General features: G+C 35.6%; 1 protein-coding gene across 1 annotated transcript; it reads right to left on the bottom strand.

Annotated features, from left to right (window-relative positions):
• Window positions 1–11,619: 11,619 nt before the first annotated feature.
• LOC107627526 (uncharacterized) lies at window positions 11,620–27,156 on the bottom strand. The gene is made up of 9 exons (XM_016330357.2): window positions 26,945–27,156; window positions 26,457–26,666; window positions 26,194–26,282; window positions 25,885–26,050; window positions 25,698–25,756; window positions 12,388–12,482; window positions 12,078–12,287; window positions 11,899–11,979; window positions 11,620–11,805 (listed from the first exon to the last, which is right to left on the bottom strand). The coding sequence occupies exons 1-9, from the start codon at window positions 27,154–27,156 to the stop codon at window positions 11,620–11,622; spliced, it is 1,308 nt and encodes a 435-aa protein (XP_016185843.2).
• Between the last annotated feature and the right edge of the window lie 342 nt (window positions 27,157–27,498).

The raw sequence follows: 27,498 nt of genomic DNA, 5'->3' as shown, positions 1-27,498 counted from the left end.
CAATGGCTACTTTCGGTCTTCTCTCGGGAAAATGATCCAAATGCCCTGTCACGGCACGGCTAATCGTCTGGAGGCATCACCCTTGTCAATGGTTTCATCTTATCCTCTCAGTGAAAATGGTCAACGCACCCTGTCACGGCACGGCTATTCATCTGTCAGTTCTCTATCCTGCTGGAATAGGATTTACTATCCTTCTGCGTCTGTCACTACGCCCAGCAATCGCGAGTTTGAAGCTCGTCACAGTCATTCAATCATTGAATCCTACTCGGAATACCACAGACAAGGTTTAGACTTTCCGGATTCTCTTGAATGCCGCCATCATTCTAGCTTACACCACGAAGATTCCGATTAAGAGATCTAAGAGATATTCATTCAATTCTAATGTGGCACGCGTCCATAGGGAATGATGATGATTGTCACGTTCATCACATTCAGGTTGAAGTGCAAATGAATATCTTAGAAGCGAAATAAGATGAATTGAATAGAAAACAGTAGTACTTTGCATTAATCTTTGAGGAACAACAGAGCTCCACACCTTAATCTATGGAGTGTAGAGACTCTACCATTGAAAATACATAAGTGATAATGGAGTTCATTGGTCTCGGCCCCAGAGGGGAACCGGAGTAACCAAGACTCTGAATACAATGATAAAAAGTTCTATTTATAATAAACTAGCTACTAGGGTTTACAGAGGTAAGTAATTGATGCGTAAATCCACTTCCGGGGCCCACTTGGTGTGTGCTTGGGCTGAGATTGAGTGTTACACGTGTAGAGGTCATTCCTGGAGTTGAACGCCAGTTTTGGTGCCAGTTTGGGCGTTGAACTCCACTTTGCAGCTTGTTTCTGGCGCTGGACGCCAGAATTGGGTAGAGAGCTGGCGTTAAACGCCAGTTTGCGTCATCTAAAATTGGGCAAAGTATGGACTATTATACATTTCTGGAAAGCCCTGTATGTCTACTTTCCAACGCAATTGGAAGCGCGCCATTTCGAGTTCTTTAGCTCCAGAAAATCCACTTTGAGTGCAGGGAGGTCAGAATCCAACAGCATCAGCAGTCCTTCTTCAACCTCTGAATCTGATTTTTGCTCAAGTCCCTCAATTTCAGCCAGAAAATACCTGAAATCACAGAAAAACACACAAACTCATAGTAAAGTCCAGAAATGTGAATTTAACATAAAAACTAATGAAAACATCCCTAAAAGTAACTAGATTCTACTAAAAACAATGTCAAAAAGCGTATAAATTATCCGCTCATCACCCTTCCACTCTCCATGCATATTACTAACTTCATCATTCCCTTGACCTCGAACATTTTCAATATTGTGGTTGTGACGAGATAATACAAAACAAATCTCTTGTTTAAGAGTAACATAAGTAGTATTTTTGACATGAACAACTTCTATTAGCATTTTTTTAACAAATCTATGCTTATCAACAAATCTTACGACAAGCGTCATTTGTTTTTTTTTAGATTCATCTTTAATTTTATCAACAATCAAACAAAAATTTTCAACACCAATATCATTTTGGATTTCATTTTGTACCATTCTAGCAAAAACATGTAGAATTTCCTTTTAAATAGAAGGTGATATGTATATTATATTTTAAAGAGCATTCTCCAAGACAACTGTATTCACTTCTTTATTAGAAGAAGCTAAAACGGGTCGCGCTCTCTTCGAATGAAACCTATCTCAGCGAATGAGATAGATGCAGGGGTAGGGGAAACTCAACTAGAAGACTAGTAAACTTACATCTCAAGTGAGATATATCAAAGAATGAACTTAGCCTTAAACCACAAATGGGGTCCTTTTGGCAGCTAATTCTAGTTCTATATCTATCCCATTACTAAATGTCCGGCTTTGTGCCCATTTCTTCAAAAAAGACGAATCGCAACATGTCGCATTAGATAGATATCCGTAGATTGAATGGGTCATGCATTACTCGGGGAAAAACTATGCTTACTACTTAGTATAAAGAAAAGGTGCCCTGCATGAGATAAAAGACAAATGAATCTCTGACCCTTCATTTTGTGTGTCAAACACATACAACTGTGTAAATTTAGCTGGATTGCCTTCTGTAGGTAGAAGACTACCCATCAGATGACAATTCTCACCACATAGAATAAATGTTGGTGGGCCTCTTGTTTTATTTATTGTTCTGTCAATCTTTGCACCCATTGATGTGAATTGGAACATATTATTATATGTTCTAATATTCTCAAGAAAGTGCTTGCTTTTGTTTGTTACTCCATACAACAACTCATATAGTTCCTTAGGAGCACCTTGTAAGTGGGGTATTTCGACATGACCGCCTCTGCAACAAAATTTTGGGTCGGTGGAGTTGTAGTGCTTCCTTGTTCTTTCCTCATACCAAAACAGTGCATGACAATGTTCACACGCATACATTGCATCACCCATGTGCAGGTACGAATTAGCTGAAAGGTTGTACCAAGTAAGCTTGTGTGTGTTTAGTATAAAGCACACTTCACTATTGGTATAAGCAAATAAGCAAAAAATCACCTGTTTCATCCTTATGTTTTAGCGGTGTTAACGGCACATTTTGACTGCATGCTGATCCTGAGTATAAACATAACAACCTCATAAGTCAATGATTGCAGTGGCTAAAATGTCTACAAATAGTTTATCCGTATCCTCTTTCAACATCGTATTATAATAAAATCTCACCCGTATGGAGAGAGCTTAAACTTGGTTGTGTTACCCCACGTGCCATAGTTCCAGTGTCATTTATCATGTTATGTGAACTGACTTCTCCTGTTTTATTGGGTAAGTTTGATGTATTTGTATCAAAAGATGTCGCTGTCTTGTTAGAAGTAATGTCCCCATTATTTCTCAGTAGCTTCATTTGTGAATGAGATTTATCGTAAATCAAATTTAAAATAGTCAGATGATGAAAGCACGCATCTGAACTCATCATTACAAAGACAACTGATATGTGACCTTTAGAGCTAATTATCAATTAATACCTTTTTCATTGCTGTTATGCATGATTTTTTTCTTGTCTTGAATTTTCAGTATCCTTGATCTTTGTGCTTCCCTGCTTTGTTCTGTAAATGTTTGAGAGTTCAATATGAAATTACTTTAATTCTATATACACAACAACCAAACAATAAATAATTGCAATAAGGTGTTTTCTACCCAATTCCCTCATAAATAGGGAGTTGATTTCCTTCTCTAATTTATTCAATTATTATTGGAGAAATAAATTTTATTTATTATGATTAATATTAATCATTACTGCTCTAAGATTAAGTTAATTAAACTAAATTTCTAAACCGTGATAAAATAAATTTTTCAAATAACTAATTCTCTCTTAATTAACAGATACTTTATTCTCTGTGACATGTTAATTTTTTATTGATTAATATTTTTTTGTTATTAATTACACTGTTAATTTAAATTGCTTAAATTTGACCCAAATTAATATTTTAACTATGGTTTGTAACTTTATGTTAAATTCTTGTTTAATTTTTTAAAAACATTTGTCTGATTTAATATTTTTAAAACTTTTTTCTTTCTATGTTATCTATAGGGAAAATAAAAGAAAGAAAAGTAGAGTGATAGAGATATAGGCATACTATTTATATTTTTGAATAATAACACTCAAGTGATGGAAGTTTTTTGCATCAATTCATTATCGTAACCAAAATTGTATTTCTATCTTAATATTATGGCTCCGTCTAATCAATATGTTTTCGTGTAATTTTTTTCAAGAAATGATGTAGAAAAGAAGAATTGTTTGAAAAATCAAAATTGAGCTAATATTTTTAAAAAAATTACATAAGACAACATTAAACAAATTTACTTAGTGACTCTATCATAGTTGAAATACTAATTATTTCTAAATTTTGGCAATTTAGAAGTGTAGTTAATCAAATTAAATAATCAATCAATCATAAGTTAATATATCATAGAGGGTAAATTACATGTTAACTAAGAGAGGTTTGGTTAGAAATTACCTTGAAATAAACATGCCTGAGGTAGTTGACCCTTAATCATTCTTTATTCAAGTTTTAAGTTGTTGACCTTTGACAAACTCTATCCTAAGAGGACTTAAAGCATTAGGTATGCATTTATACACTTTTAATATGGTTAATTGCCATCTTTGTTTAAAGTATCTAATCAACATAGAATCCACTAAGGACAAATAAAAAGCCGACATATAAACCTTATCCTAAATGTACCTACATTAATGACCTTGCTTACTTGTTTTTATTTAAGATGCAATAACACAACAACTAACCATAAGAGATTGAGTCATTGTTGGGTGAAACTGGGATGTTTTCTTTTCTTTTGAAGGATCTCTTTGATGGTGTACTGTACCCTGTTTCATTAATTTTTAATAGAAATTACTGTTATGGGATCAACATTATGGGATTCAAAGGAAGTTTTATCATGGATTAATGCATACATGTACCTGTGGTCTGTGTAGTATCAATCAATCTTTGTTCTTGATTTGGATTTGGTGTTTGGACGCAGAAATTTGTTTCTTCTGATGCGGATGCATTGTTTCTGCAATACACATCCATCTTTCTTTTATTTTTTGAACCTGTCACATTGTGATCCACATTACTCAATATATTTTTATCATATGCAATTAATTTTCAAATCATTCAGCTTCTACATATAGACTGTGCAAAATGGATATGTTAAAATCTTTCTATGATACAATTTGAGTTTCAACTAAATCTTTCCAATACACCTACACCAAAGATTACCTCTCCTCTATGGAAGATGAATCAGTTGTAGACTTTCAACCTCTAACTTATGAATATTTCCAGCTGGACTCAAGGGTATCTTAACAGAAAAATTTAATGCCTGTGGGTGTTGTGCATGAGTTTAACCATATCTGCCGAAGAGGTTGCCTTGAGTGCGCTGTTCAGATTGTTCTGATGTATTGTGTTTCTTCCTCTTTGCATCGATAATATTTCTTCTTTGGATTCTTGCTAAAACAGGGTTGGTCTTCTCCATTGGTGCCTATATTGTTATTAATCAACATATGTAAGAAATCTAACAATCATGGCATATAGCTATATGTTCACAAAGATTTTGACATACCTTGAGAGACAATAACCTAAACGGCTAACTCCAAAGTGTGGTTGAGTATTCACATATATTAAAACTTGGTAGTCTCTGGTTGACAGATGCACAGTCTTTTAGAGTGTTAGTTCTTTGTGTGGCATTTGATTTTCCCTTTTATTTTTCTAGCATTTAATGTTATTGTATTTCTTCTTTGTTTACTATGTGCATCCCGATGCAAATACAACACCCTTCAATAGAATGTAGGTATATTTTGTCTTCGTGTGTCAGACTTCATACGAAATATTTATTGAATAAAAAATTAGATAACTTTACCCCCTTTTAAAATTAGATAAACTTAAAGAACTAATCCAATATAAAACTATAATAAAGGTTAGTACTACCTTATTATACGGGGTTTAAAGATTGAAATTATCTTTAAAATTTCATAATATAATAATTACTTTAGTCTAGACATGAATTTATATAAAATAAAACTTTTAGTAGATTGATATAGTTAATGAATACTACCAAAAAGTAGCACCAACACTTTTATTACTATATTATTACTGAAAGGCAGGGGAAGCTAAGAAAATGGTAGAAATTAATTATAATAATCATCTAATGTAACAATGTATGTGGACTCATTCAAAAAATCTCTAACAATTTAATTTGTTATATAATTAAGTCTTTGCTTTTTTTTCTAAGTAATTAGTTAATATTTTCATTATGACCCTTTTTTTATTTTGGCCCGTTCGTATTTTTTGCATATTTGTTACTCCTATTTATTTTCATAGTAAACACTTAAAAGTTTGAAACTATCTTTAAAATTTCATAATATATTAAAATCCTTATCGATCAGAATGTATGTGAAGGGTGTTATGGTAAGGGTACAATTTTGTGTTTTGCAATACAAATTTATTTATTTACTACAATTATATAATATTTTCAAAATAACCCCTAGATTACCAACTTAGCTATTCCTTCAACTAATTATTCAACTTATATTAAAGAATTATATGATCCCAAATATTAATTGTTGTACAAAGTTAGCCACCTTGTTATTGTTCCTCAGAGAAATAATTTGGTTTTATTTAATTACTATGTGAATGTGTTGCTCAATTTAATTGCACCTTTTCCTAGTTAACTTGTACTCTATCCTACTTGAATTCTTTTATAGTAATTGAATTGCAATCAATGCAAAGTACTATTGATATAAAAATAACTTCCATAATTTGTTTAGTTCATCACACTGATAAGCCCAATATATGATGGATTACAAAATACATAACTTCTTAAATAACTAATTACACTACGATCTTAAAGTAGATACTTCATAATAATCTACTATAACATGGGTACATTATAGGGCACAGTAAAGAGTAACTACATCTAACATAACATTAAATTCAAAAGAACAAAAGATAATAAGGAAGTGCTTCAGTGTAGACCATAGTGATGGACTTAGTAGCGTTTCTATTTTAAACTGGATATAATCCTTGCAGGTGCATGGTGACTGATTTAACATAAACATTTTCATGCCATGTACAGTAGATGAGATATTCCCTTCTAGCTGTCTTATATCTTAACCTAGAAATAAGAATATCAATTATCTCAGAATCATTTGCCCCTCCATAATTGCTCTTAGCATCAATAACTGAAATTATATCCCTACCATCAAATAAAGAAGGGTTGTAAGGTATGCTAATGCCAGATATCTGAAGCATTTTGACCCATTCAAACTCATCATGACCATGTCTGATCAGTTGCCATATTATAATGTGCCTGGTGAAATCAACATTTTTTGGTGATATAAAACCAACACTATCATTAAAATGAGTAAGAGTATGATAGGTTGATCTACACCATCAGGTACTAATGCTTCATAAAAAACTTTCTTTTGTAAATTGAATGTGACAATGGATATTGGTTCCACATTGTCCACACCTCCCCACCCTAGCCAATATACCACCCTTTCGTCAACAACTGACTTAGGACCCAATTTTTTCACATTATTGGTGTAAACACCAGAATGATTCCAATCAGCCTCAAATGAGTTGTATAAGCTCCACAAAAGATTTCGGTCAGTATAGTGCCTCTTGTATACATGCACTATGCAATACTCAATATGGTTAGCTGAGTATCCAAATGTATAGAGTGAGACAGCATGGCAGCAATGCCTCTTTGCCTCATCAGAAACAAAAATCTTCTGATGTGTTAGAGGATTTCAGATAAGAAGGCTAGAGTTCATTCCACCTTGTGAAAATCTGATGCACAAATTACCGTGATCAAACCTAACTAAGGAATAAAAGCCAAAGTTGTTGATATCTATTGGTATGTTGAAATCTAGCTGTATACCGCTCTCAACATCAGCTCTTATAAACCACCTTGAGTTATCATCCACAGGAGGATGACCGACGCCAATCAACGCACTCTTGTTCTTGTTTTTGTTGTGCATAAAGTTCTTCCTGACAAAAAATGGAGCTGATAGCTTACCATTCCATTTCTTGTTGCAGCATCGAGCTCTCCCTACTGTTTTGGAATCGGCCCTGACAAAGATCATCCACACCAAGTCGTCGTCGAGATATGGAAGGGGTACTCTCTTAGGTAAAATATCACTCATCTTAGGTTGAAAACAGGAAGAGGTAACTAAGGTTATAAAGGAAATAATTGAGGGTTTTTAAGCATGAAAAACTTGCGTTGTCCTGATCTATACCACTTAAGTGTATTTATATAGAAATGTTAGCTTTTTTAGACAGATAAACAATAGATTAAAAGATACCAAATTATTTTTACTGGTCAATTATATATTTAATATTTATTTTAATCTATTACTAACAACTAAATTACATGTATAATTATTTATAAGCTTAATCCATTACAGTTACGAACATGTATTTTTAAGCTTCTCAATAAACTCTTGTGTGAAAAAATACTGTATTGTTTTTTATTTTTCAATATTATAATTAATAATTTTGGCTTTTATTACCAACTCCTAAAGCACATGTTTAATTTATTTTTAAGCTTAATCTATAATATTTATACGATGAATTCTGTTTCTGTATAAACATGTATTTATATAGAAATTTTATCTTTATAAGCTTATAAATAAACTTTTTAGAGTATTGCAAAAATTATTTTTTACTGGTTAATTATATAATTAATCTTTAGAGTATAAGCATGAACATGTTTTTTACTCATCAAATATATAATTAATATTTTTTTAATCTATTATTTACTCTTAAAGTGCATGTTTAACTTATTTATAAGCTTAATCTGACGAACATGTATCCATATAGAAATTGTAAAATACTGGTTAATTATATAATTAATATTTCTTTAATCTCTTACTAACCTCTAAAACACATGTTTAATTTATTTATAAGGTTAATTCATACTCAGTTAAGAACATATATTTATGTAGAAACTTTAGCTTTTTAAGCTTATAAATAAACCTTTTAGCAAAAAGATGCTAAATCAATTGTTTTTTATTGGCCAATCATCTAATTAATATTTCTTTAATCTCTTACTAACCCTAAAATATATGTTTACTTTATTATAAGCTTAATATATTATAGTTACAAACATGTACTTATATAGAAGATTAGCTTTTTAAGCTTATGAATAAACCATTTAAAAAGCTATAAATAAATTAAACATGTAAAAAAAACATGAAATTATTTTTATTGGTCAATTTAATACTGAAAATTTTCATTTAAAAAGCTAGCAAATATTCATAACTGTAGTAGTATACATGTCCTGTTTTTAAACATCACTAATATAGCACATATATTTTGTACTAAATTTAATTTTTGTATATAAATAATACATATAATTATTTGTGTTTATATGCTAAATAATCCAAAAAAACACATAATTCTTCTTCACTTATGACTTATATAATATATATTTTCATACTCTGACTTTTGACAAATAAATTGAACTTATTTTTTAATGTTATCTATATAATTATTTATTTGCGTACTACAAAATATTTACATTAATTATTTATGTAATAATATCCGTTGTACCCTTTAAAATATTTTCCTAAAGTTCTATTAGACACATAAGGTACTTATGCTACCCAATAGTCTTACAGTTTGAAATTCGTCAAAACAAATAAGCAAATTCCCGAAAACTTGCACAACTTTTGGTTATTATCTAAATATTATTTGTATGTGGACTGTAAAGAACTTTAGCATAATGAAACATAAAAGCCCAATTGGTGAATTTGCGTAGGTTGCATTAATCAGATGCTGTTCTTTCACAAATAAAGTATGCTCCTAACCTTGCTTAGACTTTAATGTTTGACCCATTTCCCTCCCAATGTCACAAATATTATATTTATCTGCAAGCGCAATGAGGTTGATATTTTAATTTTTTCATTTTTTGTTCTGGTCCTGATTCACTGCAGCCTCGTCAGTCAATAGCATAATCATAAAAGTAAATATATGCATATCTTTTTTTTTTTACAAATGATTTTTATGGTTAGTCAAATACTGCATTGTGTCTTCGATATTTGAAAACCTCTTTTTCTATTTGCTAATGTATGACCAGTTTTCTTTCTGCCTTTCTCAGTCTTATGACATTTTAATGACAACCTAAGCTTTCTTTATTATATACTTAAAATATGCTAATTTTTGGTGATTCATCTATGCATGCACTATATCTAGGAGGTGTGTCAATATGCATCTAAGGTTTTGTCAAGTAAATCAGACCATATTTCTCTCTTACATAGTAAAATTCAAAATGGTTTTTGTCCTAATTGACACTTCATTCCTTATACGGCTTATATGGTTTCTTGCGATGAAGACATAAGCCTGCTATTGTCATGTCGATGAACCATGAATATTAATCACGATTATCTATGTTTTGACCTAAACTAAGAATGTGTACCACCGATTTTATAAGGACCTAAATTTTCAGATACTTTTAATATGTTAATCTTCATTGGTTCCCTTATTTCTACTATATATATACAGGAAGAGTGTGATAGTGGATAAATATGTCAACCGACTCAGTCTTTATCTATCTAGTATAAAAAAAGTCAATATAGTTTTTATTCAATTGGTCACTTCATTAGTTCATTGGTTTACTTATTTCTACTATATATATATAGGATAATAGGAAGAGTGTGATAGTTGATAAATATGTCAACCGACTCGGTCTTTATATATCTTTTGAATGTTCAGAGGCCAATATAGTTTTTATTCAATTGGTCACTTCATTCCATCTCCAACTTATATGATTTCTTGTGAGGATATCAATTTGCAGATAATATTTCCAAAACAGAGATTAAAACAATCCTGATGTTACAGTTATACCAACAAATGTTTTTCTGCTACTTCTCTCGGGCATATAAAGTTCAAGCACTTATCTATAATTTTCTCTGTGCAAACTTATTTATGATTTTTTCTATGCAAAGAACATATCTCTAAAATGTGCTTAGACCTTTCTAATACCTAATACAAAAGAACTGTGCAAAATAGAAGCAAATAATTTAGAATTACCTGTATCTATACAAATAATAAACTTAATAAGTTGTAATTTGATCGTGCAAAAAAAAAATCTTTAGCTATATATGCATAAAGCATAAACTATAGCAGCATACATATCCTAATAATTCTCAATATTTTAGAGATAGAAGATAGATACCACAATTAAGCTTTGTAAACTTAAAAATAAACCTTTAGCTATATATGAATAAACTCATTAGCTATAAATAAACCCTTTATCATGAAATATGGCATCCATTTAGACATATAGCAACAAGTGGTAACTATAGCAGCATACATGTTCTAATTTTTAAACCTCACTAATAAATCAATGTATTTCGTAGCCTATTCAATTATATAGTTAGTATTATTTAAATCTATTATTTTTATGATATGAATTACAAATTACTACTGAATCTGACTTGTTTGTCTCTTTTGGATATTATAAACGATGAGTTATCATATCTGTATAATATCTATAAAATAATCAATCTATTTTTCAATACTAAAGATATTTCTATGATATAATTCGATATTGTAAGTATACTACGGTCAAAGAAACAATAGTTTATTGGAGGTTTTAATTTGGGGTCATATTTGTTAAGTTAGGAAATATAATTCGAGCTACAATATTTGATTTGATAAATTATTGATATAGTTTAAACTAAGGTATAAGCTACAATTCAGACTACTTTAGGCATCCATGAGCCAGGAAATACTAACCTAATTTCATGGGCATATTCAAGTTACTTTTCACCAAAATTACTCAAAGCTTATGCAAAACTTTTGGTGCATTTTCAGATATAAAATCTCAAATCCGCACATTATCCCAATCCTAAAAACTATTTTAGTTTATAGAGTTTGACTGAGGACATTAGTTAATGTATCATAATCAGGTTCGCAATTAATACAAATGACTCATGCAACATAATAGCCACCATCTATTGAGGTTAACAACATTAAGGTAATTAACATGATAATGATCTAGTCACATTTCTAATTATCAGTCTCTTGTTGAATTTCCAAATGATTTATGCATCTGAACATAACTTGTATTAAAATCCCCATATTCAACATACTAATAATACTATCAATTATCCTCTTCAATGATTTGGATCTTACACCTTTTGCCCGACTTCCTGCTGAAACGGTTAGTTGATAGCTGCCTTTCCTCCTCAATTTCATTCACAGATGGTGAGCCACCCTTTCCTCCATTGTTGGACCTTTTTGCTGGAGTCTTGCACTTTAGTGATGATATATACTCCTGAGGAGCGTCCTGAAGTTATAAAATCATAATTTTCATTCTCTAAGCGGTAGTTAGTAAATGAAACATAACCGAAATTTCTCCAAATAAATTATTACAACATACCAAAGAAGGTTGCATATCAGAATCAGTATTAAGGTTGACAACATTGCTCGGCATATCAATAGAGTTGTTGCAACCACTTTCCTATAAAACAAAATAGAAATACCATTTTTCTATTCAGATTTTATAGTAAAAAAAATAGGTAAAATACTCTACCAGATCATGATATATATACTTTGAACAGGACTAGATATAGTGTTATTAATGGTAGGAGTAGTGGACACTTCTTTAGGAGTATTCTTTTCAATTATATCTTCATCATCGCATACCCTCATGACTGTATACACTGGATCATACTGACTAATATTACTGAACTTAACATTTAGCTTGAAGAACACTCTCTTATCCATCATATTGTCAAAAGTAGGTGGATAGTCATCTTCTGTAGAGACCTACATTTTGGTGGATAATGGGAATAATGTCCACGTTAAGGTTTTACCAACTTTATTTTATACAACAACAACTTCTAATATCCCCTAATATTGAACTCACATTCTCCTCCATAACTTGTTCACCGCGCTTGCCACACAACATCATTGTTTCCTTGTCCCACAGAAGCAACCTGATGCTTCCAGTGCTGTAACACCCTAATATTCAAATCCTTATGCTCGAGTCATAAGTCAATGATATTACGGTGGTACGACTCTCAGGTAGATTTTTAATACATAATTATAAGTATAATTGAAAAGAGTATTAAATCGAGAAGCCTGAAAAGAGTAAAAATAAAATCGCGAAGTCGTATCACTCACGTATCGACAACTAAAAGTTAAAGCATGAGGCCGAAAGCGATATACAGATAAAGGCATAAAGTAGAATAAAAGAAGGACAGTATATATATATATATAACATAAGTAAATAGCCACTAGTCGTGACCCGCGAAGTCTAGGCCGACTAGGGTACAGTATGAAAGTAGTTGACAACAGTATCTCCTAATCTCTCCCAAAAGAAACATAAGAGCCTCTATAGGCAAGTTCAAAAGAGTTCAATACATAATATAAGCTTTTCAAAATAAAGGTGGAGAGATTCTAAGCAAAATATAAAGCAGAGAATATAAAGATCTTCGCCGTCTCTCAGATGAACCACAGCTCACTTCTGAGCACCTGGACCTATATCTGAAAAATAAGAGGTATATACGGAATGAGAACCCCCGACCCATGGGTTCCCAGTACGGTAAAAGTGCCAAATAAATATAATGCATTGTAATAAAAACTCGCTAAGCATACTAAACTTTCTTTCACCAAACATTCACCCTATGTTCTCGCTAATCCATAAATAGGCAACTGTCATAAGGGAATGATAAGTCTAATTCTTATTCTTCATGCTTCTCAACTCTCTCTAACTCTCCAACGAATTAGAAACGTAAACAAAACCATCACCAATTATTCTGTCTCAGCAATTCTATATCAATACATCATATCCTCACCTGGAGCAAGTGAAATCACTTCACTGCGTATACCCAGGGAGCTCAAATTATCTCATTCAATAATCATCATCATTATTCAATCACATCATCAATTCATCTCATCAAGAACAGCCCTCAGCGTCCACCGACACCAGCATGAGGGACCTCTCAGTTGTACAAACACAAGCAATACAGGCAAGTAATACACAATTAAAATACAAGTAGAACAAGTAGCATATAATCAGGTAACATAGCATATATGATATAGCAATCCAAAACAAATAGGCAAACCCAAACAATTCAAACATATGCAAATGATGAATGCCTACCCTATGGCTGATGATATCATCTGTCAGTTATATAGCCAACCCGACAAATCTTGGTAGCTAACCATTAGACTGTCCCACTATCGTGCATCCCCAACTCGAGTTAATTCTCAATCATAATCATGATCATAATCATAATCATACAATACCCACACTGGTGTTTATCCACAGGGGCGAGCTCATCCGGAACTTTCACAGTGTCCGGCCACACTTACGACATAGGGTCAGTAGAGTATCGAGTCTCAACCTGGAGCATGTGGTGGCTAATCACTGCTTTCATCCAGGGAAACTCGTATCTCAGATAATCTTTCCACATTCATTCATAACATTCCATAATCATTCATCATGACCATATCATCATTTATACATCACATGATTGCACATTTATGCATCACTCATCATAACTCGGGACAAATGGGACGGAACCACAACCCTTGCATCCACCCGGGGAGCCTCTATACTAACCAACCTGGAGCAAGTGGGGCGCAACCACAACCCTTGCATCTACCCAGGAGGTACGTTCTCATATGCCCAGGAGGAACCAAGGAGGGGATCCTAACCTCCCACCATCTCGCTGGGGGCGATTTTACAATACCAGGAAGAACAAGGAAGGGGATCCTCACCTTTCTTCATCTTTCTAGGGTCGCACTTCCGAGAAAGAGAGCTCTAGATAAAACAATCATTCAAAGCCATATTTTCATTTCCAGCCATAAATCAATATTTATCATATCCATCCGGTTCCTGACATAACCCATAACCAGCCAATAATCATTATTAAATATAGCCTTTTGGCTCAAGGCATGCACCGCACTTCCATCATCACCCTCAGCAACTCATACAGTCATCATAAATCATAATTCATCATTAATTCTCTCCTTACTTCGTCCACAAGTTACTACATCTCCTAGCCTGTTCCCATTGCTAGGCATACTATAAGTATTGAGGACATAAAGGGTGAGGATGGAGACTTAGGAGTCTGAAAATTGGCTTGAAAACTCAAAATCAGCTTTGGGGTGAAAATGGGGTCACGCGTGTGCATCGCCCATGCACACGTGTGGAAAGCAGGAAAGTTATAGTGACGTGTGCGCGTCGTCCATGCATATGCATGGGAAGCAGAAAGGTAGCGCAACGCGTGCGTGTCAGTGACGCGTACGCGTGGGTGCGTTTTGTGCTCCTCGCACAAAACCAGCACAATACCAATGCAACTCTCTAGAATTTCTACTGGGCACTTGCATCAATACATCAACGCGTACGTGTCGGCCAGGCGTATGCGTGAGAGGGTAAAAATCGTGAGTGACGCGTGCGCGTAGGAGTACGTTTTACCAAAAATTTTACTAAGTTAAAAAGCTGCAGAATTACATTTTCGAACCCCAAACTTCCAACACACATAAATTCTTCTACAAAATTCTTTTTTCAACCATTTCTAAACCGTTGGAAAGATTGTTGAATAAACTTTCATAAAAAATCAACTTTGAAGAATTCTAAACTTCGTGGACCAAGTTACAAACCGCCAAAGTTGGTCAAAAATAAGTTTTTACCCAAAAATAGAAATCATCAATTTTTCCAATGTTCACAAGCCAAATTCATTTCCACTTATCCAAATGGCCACAACCCAACCACATTCACATAATTACACTCAACTAAAACCAAACCTACCTCATCTATACAATTTCACCCAAAACTATCAAATTCCACACCTCAATTCCTCAAACCTTATTATTCAATAATCACACCAATTATTTGCACATTCAATATCTAAAATCCATCCAATCTCTTATATCATCACACAATACACAAATCAACTTACTTTCCTTACCTCTTTCTAGCCTCCGGCCTAAAATTCACGGCCTCCGGCCCAAATTCACAATTTAAATGCATATTTCACAAACCAATATTCATTATCCAATTCATCAAATTCTCAACACACCAAACATACAATTCACACAATTCTCAATCCAATCATTAATTTACATTACATATCAACTATGCATATTAGTACCAACCATTTACACAATCCAAGCTTAATCCTAGGGGCATCTAGCATAGGAATTCTCATCACACCACACGGTACTTAAATGAAAATTAAATCGTACCTCTTGTAGCCAAAATAATTGAGCTCTTTCTTGGAAGTCTCCACTAACCCTTAGCTCCAAGCCTCACCAAGGCCCCACAAGTAATATTAATCTTCTAATTGTGCACCAAAATCACCCAATACTCTAACATAATCAATTTTCACACTTATAATCAACCTAGGATTCATGAAATTGATAAATCACAAGGGTTAGAGGGTTCCTTACCTTAACCAACAAAATTTTGTGATGAATATCACCAATGGCTCATACTAGAGTACCCTTAAACAACCAAAATCACAAGATTTCCTCAAAACCCAAGCCAAATTCAAAATACAAGGGAAAAAATGAAACTGGGCAGAGGAGAGTGGATTACTCACCATAAAACTTAGATAAAATTGTAGAGAATGAGAAGTGCGATGCGTGGCCGCAAACGACTCATCAATCGGAATTTCGGAGAGAAAGTTATGGTGATTTGAAGATCAAAGAGAGTTATGGTTTCTCTCTTCTCATCCCTCTCTTTTCATGTCAGCAACAACCACACTAAATGAGGGTTGTGGTGGCTGAATGACTTTAATTTAAGCCTTATATATGCTAGGCTTGGATCCACTTGGGCCCAATTCACTTGGTTTAGTCCGTTGGCCTAACTTTGAGCCAAAACCATTAAGATTAGTGCTTTAAATCGTATTTTAAATATTTCTACCTTCCCTAATTATAAATCCTAATTTATTAACCTTATTTACTTATTGATGAGAGGAACTTTTGTGTGGTCTAGAAATTTGCAGATAAATCCTCGTTGCAAGTATAGTTTCTAAACCTTCAAAAGTCCTTTCATACAAATGTTTTGGTTGTCACAAGTAACAAACCCCTAAATAAATTGATAACCGAAGTATTCAAACCTCGGGTCATCTTCTTAAGGAACTGCAGGGAAGTATGTTCTTATTATTGGTTATGGAGATTGTAAATTGGGGTTTTGAGAATGAAAAGGGAACGATTTAATCAGCAATTAAAGTAAATGAAGAACAAGTAATTTAAATGGCAAGTAAAGTAAATAAATGACTGAAAATAAACTTCTGGTAAGGTATGAGAAATTAGAGGTCCTATCCTAGTTATCCTTATCAATGATGATGAGAATTGAACCTTAATTCCACTTTGTTAACCTTTACTAAGATAAATGAAGGTCAAGGGATTAATTGGCTTGATCTTCAAATCCTATTTATTTCCTAAGAAAAGATTGGGATTATTGAAGTTCAATTTAATTAGCAAAGATAACAATTATTGTTCATGTTTGAGTTTGATAACTCCTGAGTTACTGATTTTCTTAACCAATACCAAAAGAAGAAAAGTAAATCTACTGGAATAAAAATGCCTTCAGATGGGAATAACAATAATGTAAATAAAAGAAAAGCAATAATAAACTGAAATACCTCAAATAACATTAATTCAAAAGAGTAATCTGTAACATGGAAGAATTCATAAATTAAATTGCAACATCAAATAACCAACTAAAGTAATGGAATGAATAAAAAGTGAAAGGGAAGCTTAAAGTAAAGGAACATTGAACCTGGGATCGAGAGTCACTCCTAAAACTAAGAGAAATCCTAAATCCTAATCCTAAGAGAGAGGAGAGAACCTCTCTCAAAACTGAATCTAAATCATGAAAACTAACTAAAGTGGAGACTCCCCTTGAATGGATGCATTCCCCCACTTCATAACCTATGGTCTATGCCTTCTGGACTTGGATTTGGGCCAAAAAGGGCTTCAGAATTCGCTGGGAGCATTTTCTGCAATTTCTGGTGCGTGGCCTCTGTCACGCGTCCGCGTGAGTCACGCGGTCGCGTCATTCGGAGTTTTCCTTATCACGCGGTCGCGTCAGTCATGCGACCGCGTCATATGTGTTCTGCTTAAGGCGCGCGGTCGCGTCAGTCATGCGGCCGCGTCGCTACTTCTTCGCGCTTGGCATGCGGCCGCGTCGTCCATGCGATCGCGTGGCTGCCAGTTTCTTCACAAACTCCGTTTTATGCTTTCCTTCCATTTTTGTATGTTTCCTTTCCATCCTTTGAGTCATTCCTGCCTTAGAAGATCTGAAACTACTCAACACACTAATCACGGTATCGAATGGAAATAAAGGTAATTAAAATAATTAATTTTAAAGCATAGGAAACATGTTTTTCACATACATCACATAATAAGGAAGGGAAAGTAAAACCATGCAATTAATATGAATAAGTGGGTGAAGGATTGAATAAATCACTAAGATTAAGCACAAAATATATCATAAAATATGAGTTTATCAACCTCCCCACACTTAAACAATAGCATGTCCTCATGCTAAGTCCAAGACAAAGAGTAAGGTAAGGTTAAAGTGGTGGAATGTCATGCAATGCAATCTAATCTAAATGCAACTACCTAAATGAATGATGCATCATGCAATTCTAGTTTTTATTCACTTGTATATAAAGCTTGCATGTAGTTGAATTAATTCACATTTTCAAGGAGTCATATATATATATATATATATAGCAACCTTAGATAGTTGATAAAGTGCCTTTACAATTGAGATGGGAGAGAAAAATATTTTATAAACTTGCAAGACAATTAATAATTTCAACAGAGATATATGTTAATGAGCTATTGAACCCTCACTGGATTTTGTGTTTACTCTCTAGTCACTCAGTGTTTATTGGGTTAATCACTCTATTCTTCTTTTTATCCTTACTTTCTATAACTTTGTTCTTCATCTAACCAATCAACAATTATAGAATATAGACATACCAAAAATCATGAGGTATTTAGTTAAGGTTGTAATGGGGCCAAAGTAAAGGTAAAGGTATATGTATAAAGCTAAGTGAGCTAATAAGTGAATCCTTAATTAGTCTAAGATCTCACCTAACATACATACTTTCTAAAGCAAAGCTTCTTTACCTATTTTCCCATATTTTCCCACTTTGGATGTCACGTGCTCATGTTTTAATGTTTATTATTTTTATCCCATGTGCATTGCTTTATTTCTCAATTGGGGAATTCTTTTGTGTCCCCTTTATTTAAATACTGAAGAATATATATATATATATATATATATATATATATATTTTTATTTTTTTAATGCACATGGTAATTCAATTATTTTGATTTCACATGAGCATGCTTCCCAAAACTTTTATTTTGAATTATTTTATTCTTTTCAACTTTTTTACCTTTTGTTTTTATCATCCATGTTCCCAATAGGTTTTTCCACATTTAAACCATACATACTTCTTATCTTAAGCTAACCAAGGATTCAACTTGGGATTTTATTTTGTTTTTCTGCTTAAGGCTAGTAATGTGGTTTATAGAAAAAAAAAGGAATTTAAAGGCTCAAGGGGGCTAACAAGGGTGATGTAAAAGGTAAGCTATTTTGGGATAAGTGAGCTAAAATCAAATAATGGCCTCAATCACTCTCTTGGTATGTATTTCTATTCTATAATTGGACATATAGATTAAAACAAAGTAAAGAACATCAGAATAAAAAAAGAAGGGAGGAACACACAGGAATAAAATATTATGGTTTGAATGTAACCATACAATTAAGCTCAAAACTCACAGGTTGTGTGTTCTCTAGCTCAAAAATCATTTATCAGTTATGTATGTCATGCAGGTTTAGTTAAAAATTCCCATTATTCTCAATGTAAAACTTATATTGAATGGCTTTAAAGTTCTAGTGTTTCTCCTTGATGAAATGTTGTTAACTAACTAACATGTAATGCTATATATACAAGTTGTGTGGATTGTTTCTATTATGTTCAAGTTCCTAGTTTACTTCCTTTTTATATTTTTCAATTTAAACTAAGCTATCTTATGCTAAAAAGGGTAAACTATACTAATTAATCCACAATTTCTATAACTAATAAGTTAGAATTGTAACTAAAACTAAATGGCTAAAATATGAACTAAAGTGCAACATAGAATAAATACATAAAAATAGCAATATATATAAGTACTGAGAAAATAAAAATAAAAATAAAAAGAGAAATACAGAAAAGTAGCAAAATAAATAAAAAGAGTATATAGTGGTTCACCAAAAAAAAGAACGCCAGAGATGGCGACCTCCCCACTTAAAATGTAGCATCGTCCCCGATGCCCACTCAAGCAGGGTGTGAAGGGGTGTCATCACTGGAAGGACGGGTAGCTGGAGTCTCTGTGGTGGTGATCTGAGGATCTGGTTGCTGTAGAGGAGGTGCTGACTGGATAGGGATCTCGGGGTCTACAGCCTGAATATGAGGCGGAGCCTCCTGATGTGATGCTGCCTGCTGGGTGGCTGCCTACTCTGCCTCCTGCTGTGGATGAGTCTCTGCCTCGTGATCATCCGCCTCCTCCTCAGATGCCTCGGATGGTGTGTCAGGCTCGGAGGAGATGTCACCAGATCGTATCATCAGCTTCAGGTGCTCATAGCGTCGCTTGTTGCGATGCTCCATCTGGTCAAGCCGTCGAAACAGGCGGTGCACTAGATGATAGATGGGCTCTGGGGCAGGTGGAGGTGCAGTGGTGACGGCAGGGGTAGCTGTGGAAGAAGAGGGGCCGGAAGATGGTGTGGCTGTGTCAGTAGTAGCAGTGAGGAATGGAGGTCTGTAGCCCAAAGCCAGAAAGTTCCTGCTGTGAGGGATAATCTTCTTGTATTCTGCAGCAAGTGGCTTCTCATCAGCATCTTCCCAAGGCACGTCAGCTCGACGGCCTAGCTGTGTAACCAGATAAGGAAAGGGAAGAGTGCCTCGGACGTGGACCCTGGCCATGTGGTACCGAATAAAGCGTGGCAGGTACAGGTCCTTACCCTCCATCACACACCAAAGAAGGGTGATCATAGCAGCTGGTATCTCAGTCTCGTGAGTACTCGGCATAATGAAGTTGCTAAGTATCTGATGCCATAGCCGAGCCTCATCATTCAGGTAAATCTGCTTGATTCCCTTTGGCATGGTGGTGTTCTGACCCATAATCCAAGGAACGGTTGGGTCAAGGGCTATTCGGGCCTTGACTGCATCCCAATCAAACTTCATGAAGCGCATATCTTCCTCAGCTTTCTCATAACCATCCAGCTGATCAGTTTTTGGCAGAAGCTTCAGAACATCTTCAATGGCCTCTTCAGTGACCAGAATCTGCTTTCCTCTAAGGTTCACTGCATCTAGGGAGGTTTTGAAGTAATTGCAGTAGAATTCCCTAACCCAAGATGCATTGACCTCAGTCAGGTTTCTCTCCAGGAAGAACCAGCCTCTTTGTTTGATCTGGTCAGAGGTGTATTGCTGGAGTTCTTCTGGGATCTTCAAAGTTCTCTCCAGGTATAGGTTCCTGGAGGTTGCAAACACCGGATACCTCAGCTCACGGTATCGGTTTGCAAACTTTATTGGATCAGTAGCAGGGATTAGCTGGTCGGCCTTCTCCTGCGGGGTAGAATTTTTCTCCCGCAAGGAGTCATCGTGCATAATATCCATAATGGACATCGAGGATTCTCCTCTTTTCCGTTTGCCAGTAGTAGCCTTTCCTTTTCCTTTTCTCTGGCTGGCAGACATCCTAGTAGGCATAAGAAAGAGAGTGGGACAGAGAGGTGGCTGGGGATGACGGCGGTGGCGTCCGGCACGGCGGAAGAGGGTGGCGCGGCGGCGGTGGCTGCTGTTTGGAGGAAGGGAGGGAAAGGTAGGGGTAATAGGGGTAGGGGGTAATAGGGGAAGGAAGGGGGCGTGGGTGGCACTGGGCAGTGGTGACAGGGCGGCGGCGTTGGGTGGTGGTTGCGGAGGAGGCAGCGGCGGTTAGAGGGGAAGAAGAAGAAAGAAGAAGAGAGAAGGGGGAAGGAGGAAGGGGTGTGGGTGGCGGCGGGGTCTGGGTGGTCGGTGGCATCTGGCGGTGGCGTGGTGGTGGCGTGGTGGTGGCTGGGTGGTGGTGGTGTTATTGGAGAAGAAGAGAGGGAGAAGAGGGGTTTGGGGGGGCGCGACTGATAGGGTTCGCGTGACTAGGGGCGTGGCTGGGCTGAAATAGTGGTTGACGCGATCGCGTGGGACACGCGATCGCATGGAATGGGAAAATAGTGAATGACGTGATCGCCTGGGGCATGCGATCGCGTCACTGAAAATTGTGCTAAACGCACGAATCCAACGTCGTTTCAGCGCAACTCTCTGTCTCCTTTTGGGGTGTTGTGCAATCCTATGCGACGCGATCGCGTCGCTCACGCTGTCGCGTGGGATTGAGGTTGTGCAAGTGACGCGATCGCGTGGGCATTTTGTGCTAAACGCACAATGACCGCACGATTCCAGCCTAACTTTCTGGACGTTGGATCTTTACGCCGATCTCCAGGTCACGCGATCGCATGAATGATGCGGTCGCGTCGCGCACCCTTTTTTTTTGCAGTATGCAGAATGCAATGATTAATATGAATGCGATGCAAAACTTCCAGGTTCAATATAATAAAATAAAATAAAACTTGAAAACAAATAAAACTAAATAAAATTTGAAAAAGGGACGATCATACCATGGTGGGTTGTCTCCCACCTAGCACTTTTAGTTAAAGTCCTTAAGTTGGACATTGGATGAGCTTCCTGTTATGGCGGCTTATGCTTAAATTCATACAGAAATCTCCACCAATGCTTGAAATGCCAATAGCCTCCGGGGTCCCAAACTAGGCATGTGAAGCTTCTGAGCAGCTTCAAACAAATTGTTAGGCTCCCGGGGTGACGAATGTTAGCATAGATTCCAAGATCCCAAACTTTGCTTTTAAATCCACCTTCGTCTTGATCTATACTTTTCCATATGGGCGGTTTAGAAATTAGATTCTCACCAGGATAACCAAACGTTTTCCGAGATCCATCTGATTGATCATGATGCCAATCCGTGCACTTCGAGTTGAAGTGTGGAACCTTATTGAACCTTGTGCACCAGCTCTGAGTATGAGCCATTTCCCTTTTACTCTTAAAGCCGCAGAGAGCTCTAAGCTGGCCATCTGTTTCAAGCAAACCATATTCAAGTGGAAAAATACAGTTAAAGGTTAAGGATTGTACCCACTTAAAACTTGTATTGGGTGGTAATGGCCTTGGGATAGGTGGTTCCAGTGGTTCTGTGAGTTCTACTCCCTTGTATTCTTCTGTGAAATTCTCCACTTCCTTGCAAGATTCTTCAAATGTATCTATGTCCTGATCAAAGCCATCTATGTCTTCCTCATCACTTAAGTCATAGACTGGAGGTTGAGAGAAATCTACCTCCGTATCATCTTCGTATTTACTTGGGGAAGATTCTTCAATCTCAGAGAATTCACTTGCGGATGCAAGCTCATTACTAGAAGAACTTGTCTTGAGATTATTGTCATCAAGGAAACTTGCTTCTTGGATTATTCTGTCTAGTTCTTCATAAAATATCTGCCTCGGGGATTGCGCACAATCCTCCTTAGCATCAATTGTAACATCCTTGACAGAATGCTCCACAACTTTGGATTCCCATGGAGGTTCAGCGTCTCCTAAGTCTTCAACCAACTCTTCTTCTTCAATAATGACAGCTTCCTCTACTTGTTCCAGTACGAAGCTATGCTCTGTCTTGTCCACTGGAGTTTCTAGTATCTCCTTCATACTACGCTCTTCGTTAGATTGTCCACATGGGGCTGTGGGAGGTCCTTGAATGTTCGAATGTCTAGAAGATAATTGACTTACTACTTGTTCCAGTTGATGAAGAGTTGTTTGAAGTCGATTTACTATTTCCTTGAGGCGAACCTCTGATTCTCAGGGTGATAGATTTGGGTATGGCACAGGGGGAAGTGGTGGTGTTTGGGAGTGATTGGATTGGAACTGGGGTAAATGAGGATCATACGGTGGTGAATGGTGAAAAGGAGCTTGTGAGTGTGGTGGTTCGAAGTTACGTTGAGAGGATGGTCTATAAGCACAGGGTGGGGCTTGTTGGTAATTACAAGGTTGTCCACCATGTCAATTTGCTTGGTATGCATTGTAGAATGGTCTTTGTCCATGATATCTTAGAGGGTGTTGTTGCCTAAAGGGTTGATCAGATCCTCTTGGCTCCATCCATCTTTGGTTGCTCTGACCTTGATGCATGTTCCTGTTATAACTTCCATTCCTTTCAATAACATTAGAACCAAACTCAAAGCGAAAGGGGTGAGAATTCATAGTAGCAAAAATAAATAAAGAGAGGAAAAATAAAGACAAATAAAGAAGTAAAATAAAAATATTTACAATAACCAATAATAAGGCACACGATTGCACTTCCCCGGCAACGGCGCCATTTTGATGAGAGGAACTTTTGCGTGGTCTAGAAATTTGCAGATAAATCCTCGTTGCAAGTATAGTTTCTAAACCTTCAAAAGTCCTTTCATACAAACGTTTTGGTTGTCACAAGTAACAAACCCCTAAATAAATTGATAACCGAAGTATTCAAACCTCGGGTCGTCTTCTCAAGGAACTGCAGGGAAGTATGTTCTTATTATTGGTTATGGAGATTATAAATTGGGGTTTTGAGAATGAGGAGGGAATGATTTAATCAGAAATTAAAGTAAATGAAGAACAAGTAATTTAAATGGCAAGTAAAGTAAATAAATGACTGAAAATAAACTTCTGGCAAGGTATGAGAAATTAGAGGTCCTATCCTAGTTATCCTTATCAATGATGATGAGAATTGAATCTTAATTCCACTTTGTTAACCTTTACTAAGATAAAGGAAGGTCAAGGGATTAATTGGTTTGATCTTCAAATCCTATTTATTTCCTAAGAAAAGATTGGGATTATTGAAGTTCAATTTAATTAGCAAAGATAACAATTATCATTCATGTTTGAGTTTGATAACTCCTGAGTTACTGATTTCTTAACCAAGACCAAAAGGAGAAAAGTAAATCTACTGGAATAAAAATGCCTTCAGATGGGAATAACAATAATGTAAATAAAAGAAAAGCAATGATAAACTGAAATACCTCAAATAACATTAATTCAAAAGAGTAATCTGTAACATGGAAGAATTCATAAATTAAATTGCAACATCAAATAACTAACTAAAGTAATGGAATGAATAAAAAGTGAAAGGGAAGCTTAAAGTAAAGGAACATTGAACCTGGGATCGAGAGTCACTCCTAAAACTAAGAGAAATCCTAAATCCTAATCCTAAGAGAGAGGAGAGAACCTCTCTCAAAATTGAATCTAAATCATGAAAACTAACTAAAGTGGAGACTCCCCTTGAATGGATGCATTCCCCCACTTCATAACCTCTGGTCTATGACTTCTGGACTTGGATTTGGGCCAAAAAGGGCTTCAGAATTCGCTAGGAGCATTTTCTGCAATTTCTGGTGCGTGGCCTCTGTCACGCGTCCGCGTGGGTCACGCGGTCGCGTCATTCGGAGTTTTCCTTATCACGCGGTCGCGTCAGTCATGCGACCACGTCATATGTGTTCTGCTTAAGGCGCGCGGTCGCGTCAGTCATGCGGCCGCGTCGCTACTTCTTCGCGCTTGGCATGCGGCCGCGTCGTCCATGCGATCGCGTGGCTGCCAGTTTCTTCACAAACTCCGTTTTATGCTTTCCTTCCATTTTTGCATGTTTCCTTTCCATCCTTTGAGTCATTCCTGCCTTAGAAGATCTGAAACTACTCAACACACTAATCACGGCATCGAATGGAAATAAAGGTAATTAAAATAATTAATTTTAAAGCATAGGAAACATGTTTTTCACATACATCACATAATAAGGAAGGGAAAGTAAAACCATGCAATTAATATGAATAAGTGGGTGAAGGATTGAATAAATCACTCAGATTAAGTACAAAATATATCATAAAATATGGGTTTATCACTTATAATCACTTTTCTCAGCTACAGTACCAGATAGATCTCAACTGGTACTACCGGTCAAAATTCCAGTGCGCGTTTTTACGCAGAAAACTATGTTTTCCGACTCCAAAAAATTCACTAAATCCAAATATCACATTTAAATTATCAAATTCTGATTGTCAAATTTTCTAACCATATTCACTCCTATTTAATTTATTATTTAATTAATTACGGTTTGACCAGGTTTTACAAGTGCCATCAAAAACCATCACCTCCACCTTGAATTTTGAACTGAATGCACACAGAACACACATATTCAGGATACATACATAAACCCTTCATCAATTTAATATAAGAATGATAACAACAAAACTATATAAGAATGCATGAGTTTTGTCAAATGGACTTATACAATATACCTTAGTGCAGCACATCCGTGTGTGTGACCGCACTTTCCACATTCATATCTATTGCCAACACGAGTATCAACTTTTTTTGGACACTTCCTGCACGACTTGTAAAACCAATCATTCTTGCTTACATTGATTGAAATAATAGTTCCAACCATCCAAGTGGGACCTTCCTCTATGATCATATATTCCCAAATAAATTTGAACTCTAAAAGAGTCTTTTGGTAATTATTGAATTTATTTTTAAGTCGATGACTAAATTTCTAATTACCTCTTTTTGATTCAGGATGTCCTCTATTGTTTTCACTGAAGCATTACCTTGTGTTAGCTCTTCAACGCCTGACCATGGACCATGTGATGAAACCTGACTTATCCTCACAAAGGATGATGTTGCACCTCCGAGAAACCTTCCAGGGTAAAATAGTTAAATTAGTTAAAAGTTAAAATAGACATTATCAACTGCAATACATTCCATTATTGTTGAAATTTCCAATTATTAAGTGAAAATACAATCTTACTATTTTTCCCAAATTTCCAATTATTATTCTATGTTTCGAGTGTATTACATCAAAATAACTAACATGTTTCTAAACCCAACTATCTCTTTCAATCCAGGGTCGACATGCAATTGGGAAACATTGAAACGACTCTGCACCGATGACTTTCCGTTCCACCTTGTTGCTTTTATTAATTGTAACACGACTATAAGTGGTTCGACTCTATCCTCCTCAAGATGTGGTAGGATTTGATCAACCATGTGGTCAAACATTGCGCACCCGATTCGGTTGTTGCTGTGTTAGCAAACCATAATAGAAACTTATTAGTTGAAAGAAACACTGGAGTTTTTGTAAAACTACACAAAATATGATAGAACACGCACTCTAAATCCTCTAGGACAACAACCAATCATTTTGTCTCTTTTCCTTTGCTTGTAACCAAATCCCTAGGATCTTCTTTTCCAACAACTTTTAGCTATCAGGTCTGTATATTTACAAAATGGTGTTGAATACTACCACTCTTTAGTTTTGGTTCAACTTTTTTAATGTAAAAGCATAAAGGATAAGGCTACCAGGTAAATGCAATAAACTTACCAAAAAGCTCAGTGCCGTCCAACCTCTCTGCGTTGATAATGTCCGGTATGGTTCTAAAACAAAAAGCTTCCAGTGGAAAGGTAGGATTTTGAAATGGATTCACAATTGTCCTTTGAGAAAATATCAAAGTCCATCTACCGGGTATTACCCGCGATGCATTTTTTTTATCATGGACAATGAAGTTGTACATGTTGTACAATTGAAACTGAACAATTTTTTCCGCTGCACTTTTGAGCCAAGGGTTTGGGTATTGAGGCATGCATCCTGGTACCCTTTGTATAATCCAACATGATAGTAATAAAAGATAAACTTCATTGACAAAAACAAATTATCAATAACCCATAAGGAGATTCAAAATAAGTAAATATATTTACCTGACTATCTTGAATAATCAAGTCAATGCTAGCAAGCTCTTTCTCGTTAAACCTACTAGGCTCTTCCCAAACCCTTATGGTGTATACCTAGAAGTTCTAGGCAAGCTTCCTTGGATTCAAATCATGCAAGTTGTCGAAGCTCTCAGACATGTCTAGTG

The sequence above is a fragment of the Arachis ipaensis genome, chromosome B2 (genome assembly GCF_059453495.1).
Source record: "Arachis ipaensis isolate K30076 ecotype BB chromosome B2, ASM5945349v1, whole genome shotgun sequence".
In the NCBI taxonomy this organism is placed as follows: Eukaryota; Viridiplantae; Streptophyta; class Magnoliopsida; order Fabales; family Fabaceae; genus Arachis; species Arachis ipaensis.
The sequence above is the reverse complement of the archived record's forward strand: the minus strand, read 5'-3'. Positions and strand labels throughout refer to the sequence as shown.

Bases quoted from the DNA above. Each gene is read 5' to 3' on its own strand.
- LOC107627526 (XM_016330357.2), bottom strand. From the start codon at position 27,156: ATGTACAACTTCATTGTCCATGATAAAAAAAATGCATCGCGGGTAATA. The intron at 25,757-25,884 runs GTATATTGTATA...GTGTGCATTCAG, and splicing joins CACGGATGTGCTGCACTAAG to TTCAAAATTCAAGGTGGAGG. The intron at 11,806-11,898 runs GTATGTTGTAAT...TTATAACTTCAG, and splicing joins CTGATATGCAACCTTCTTTG to GACGCTCCTCAGGAGTATAT.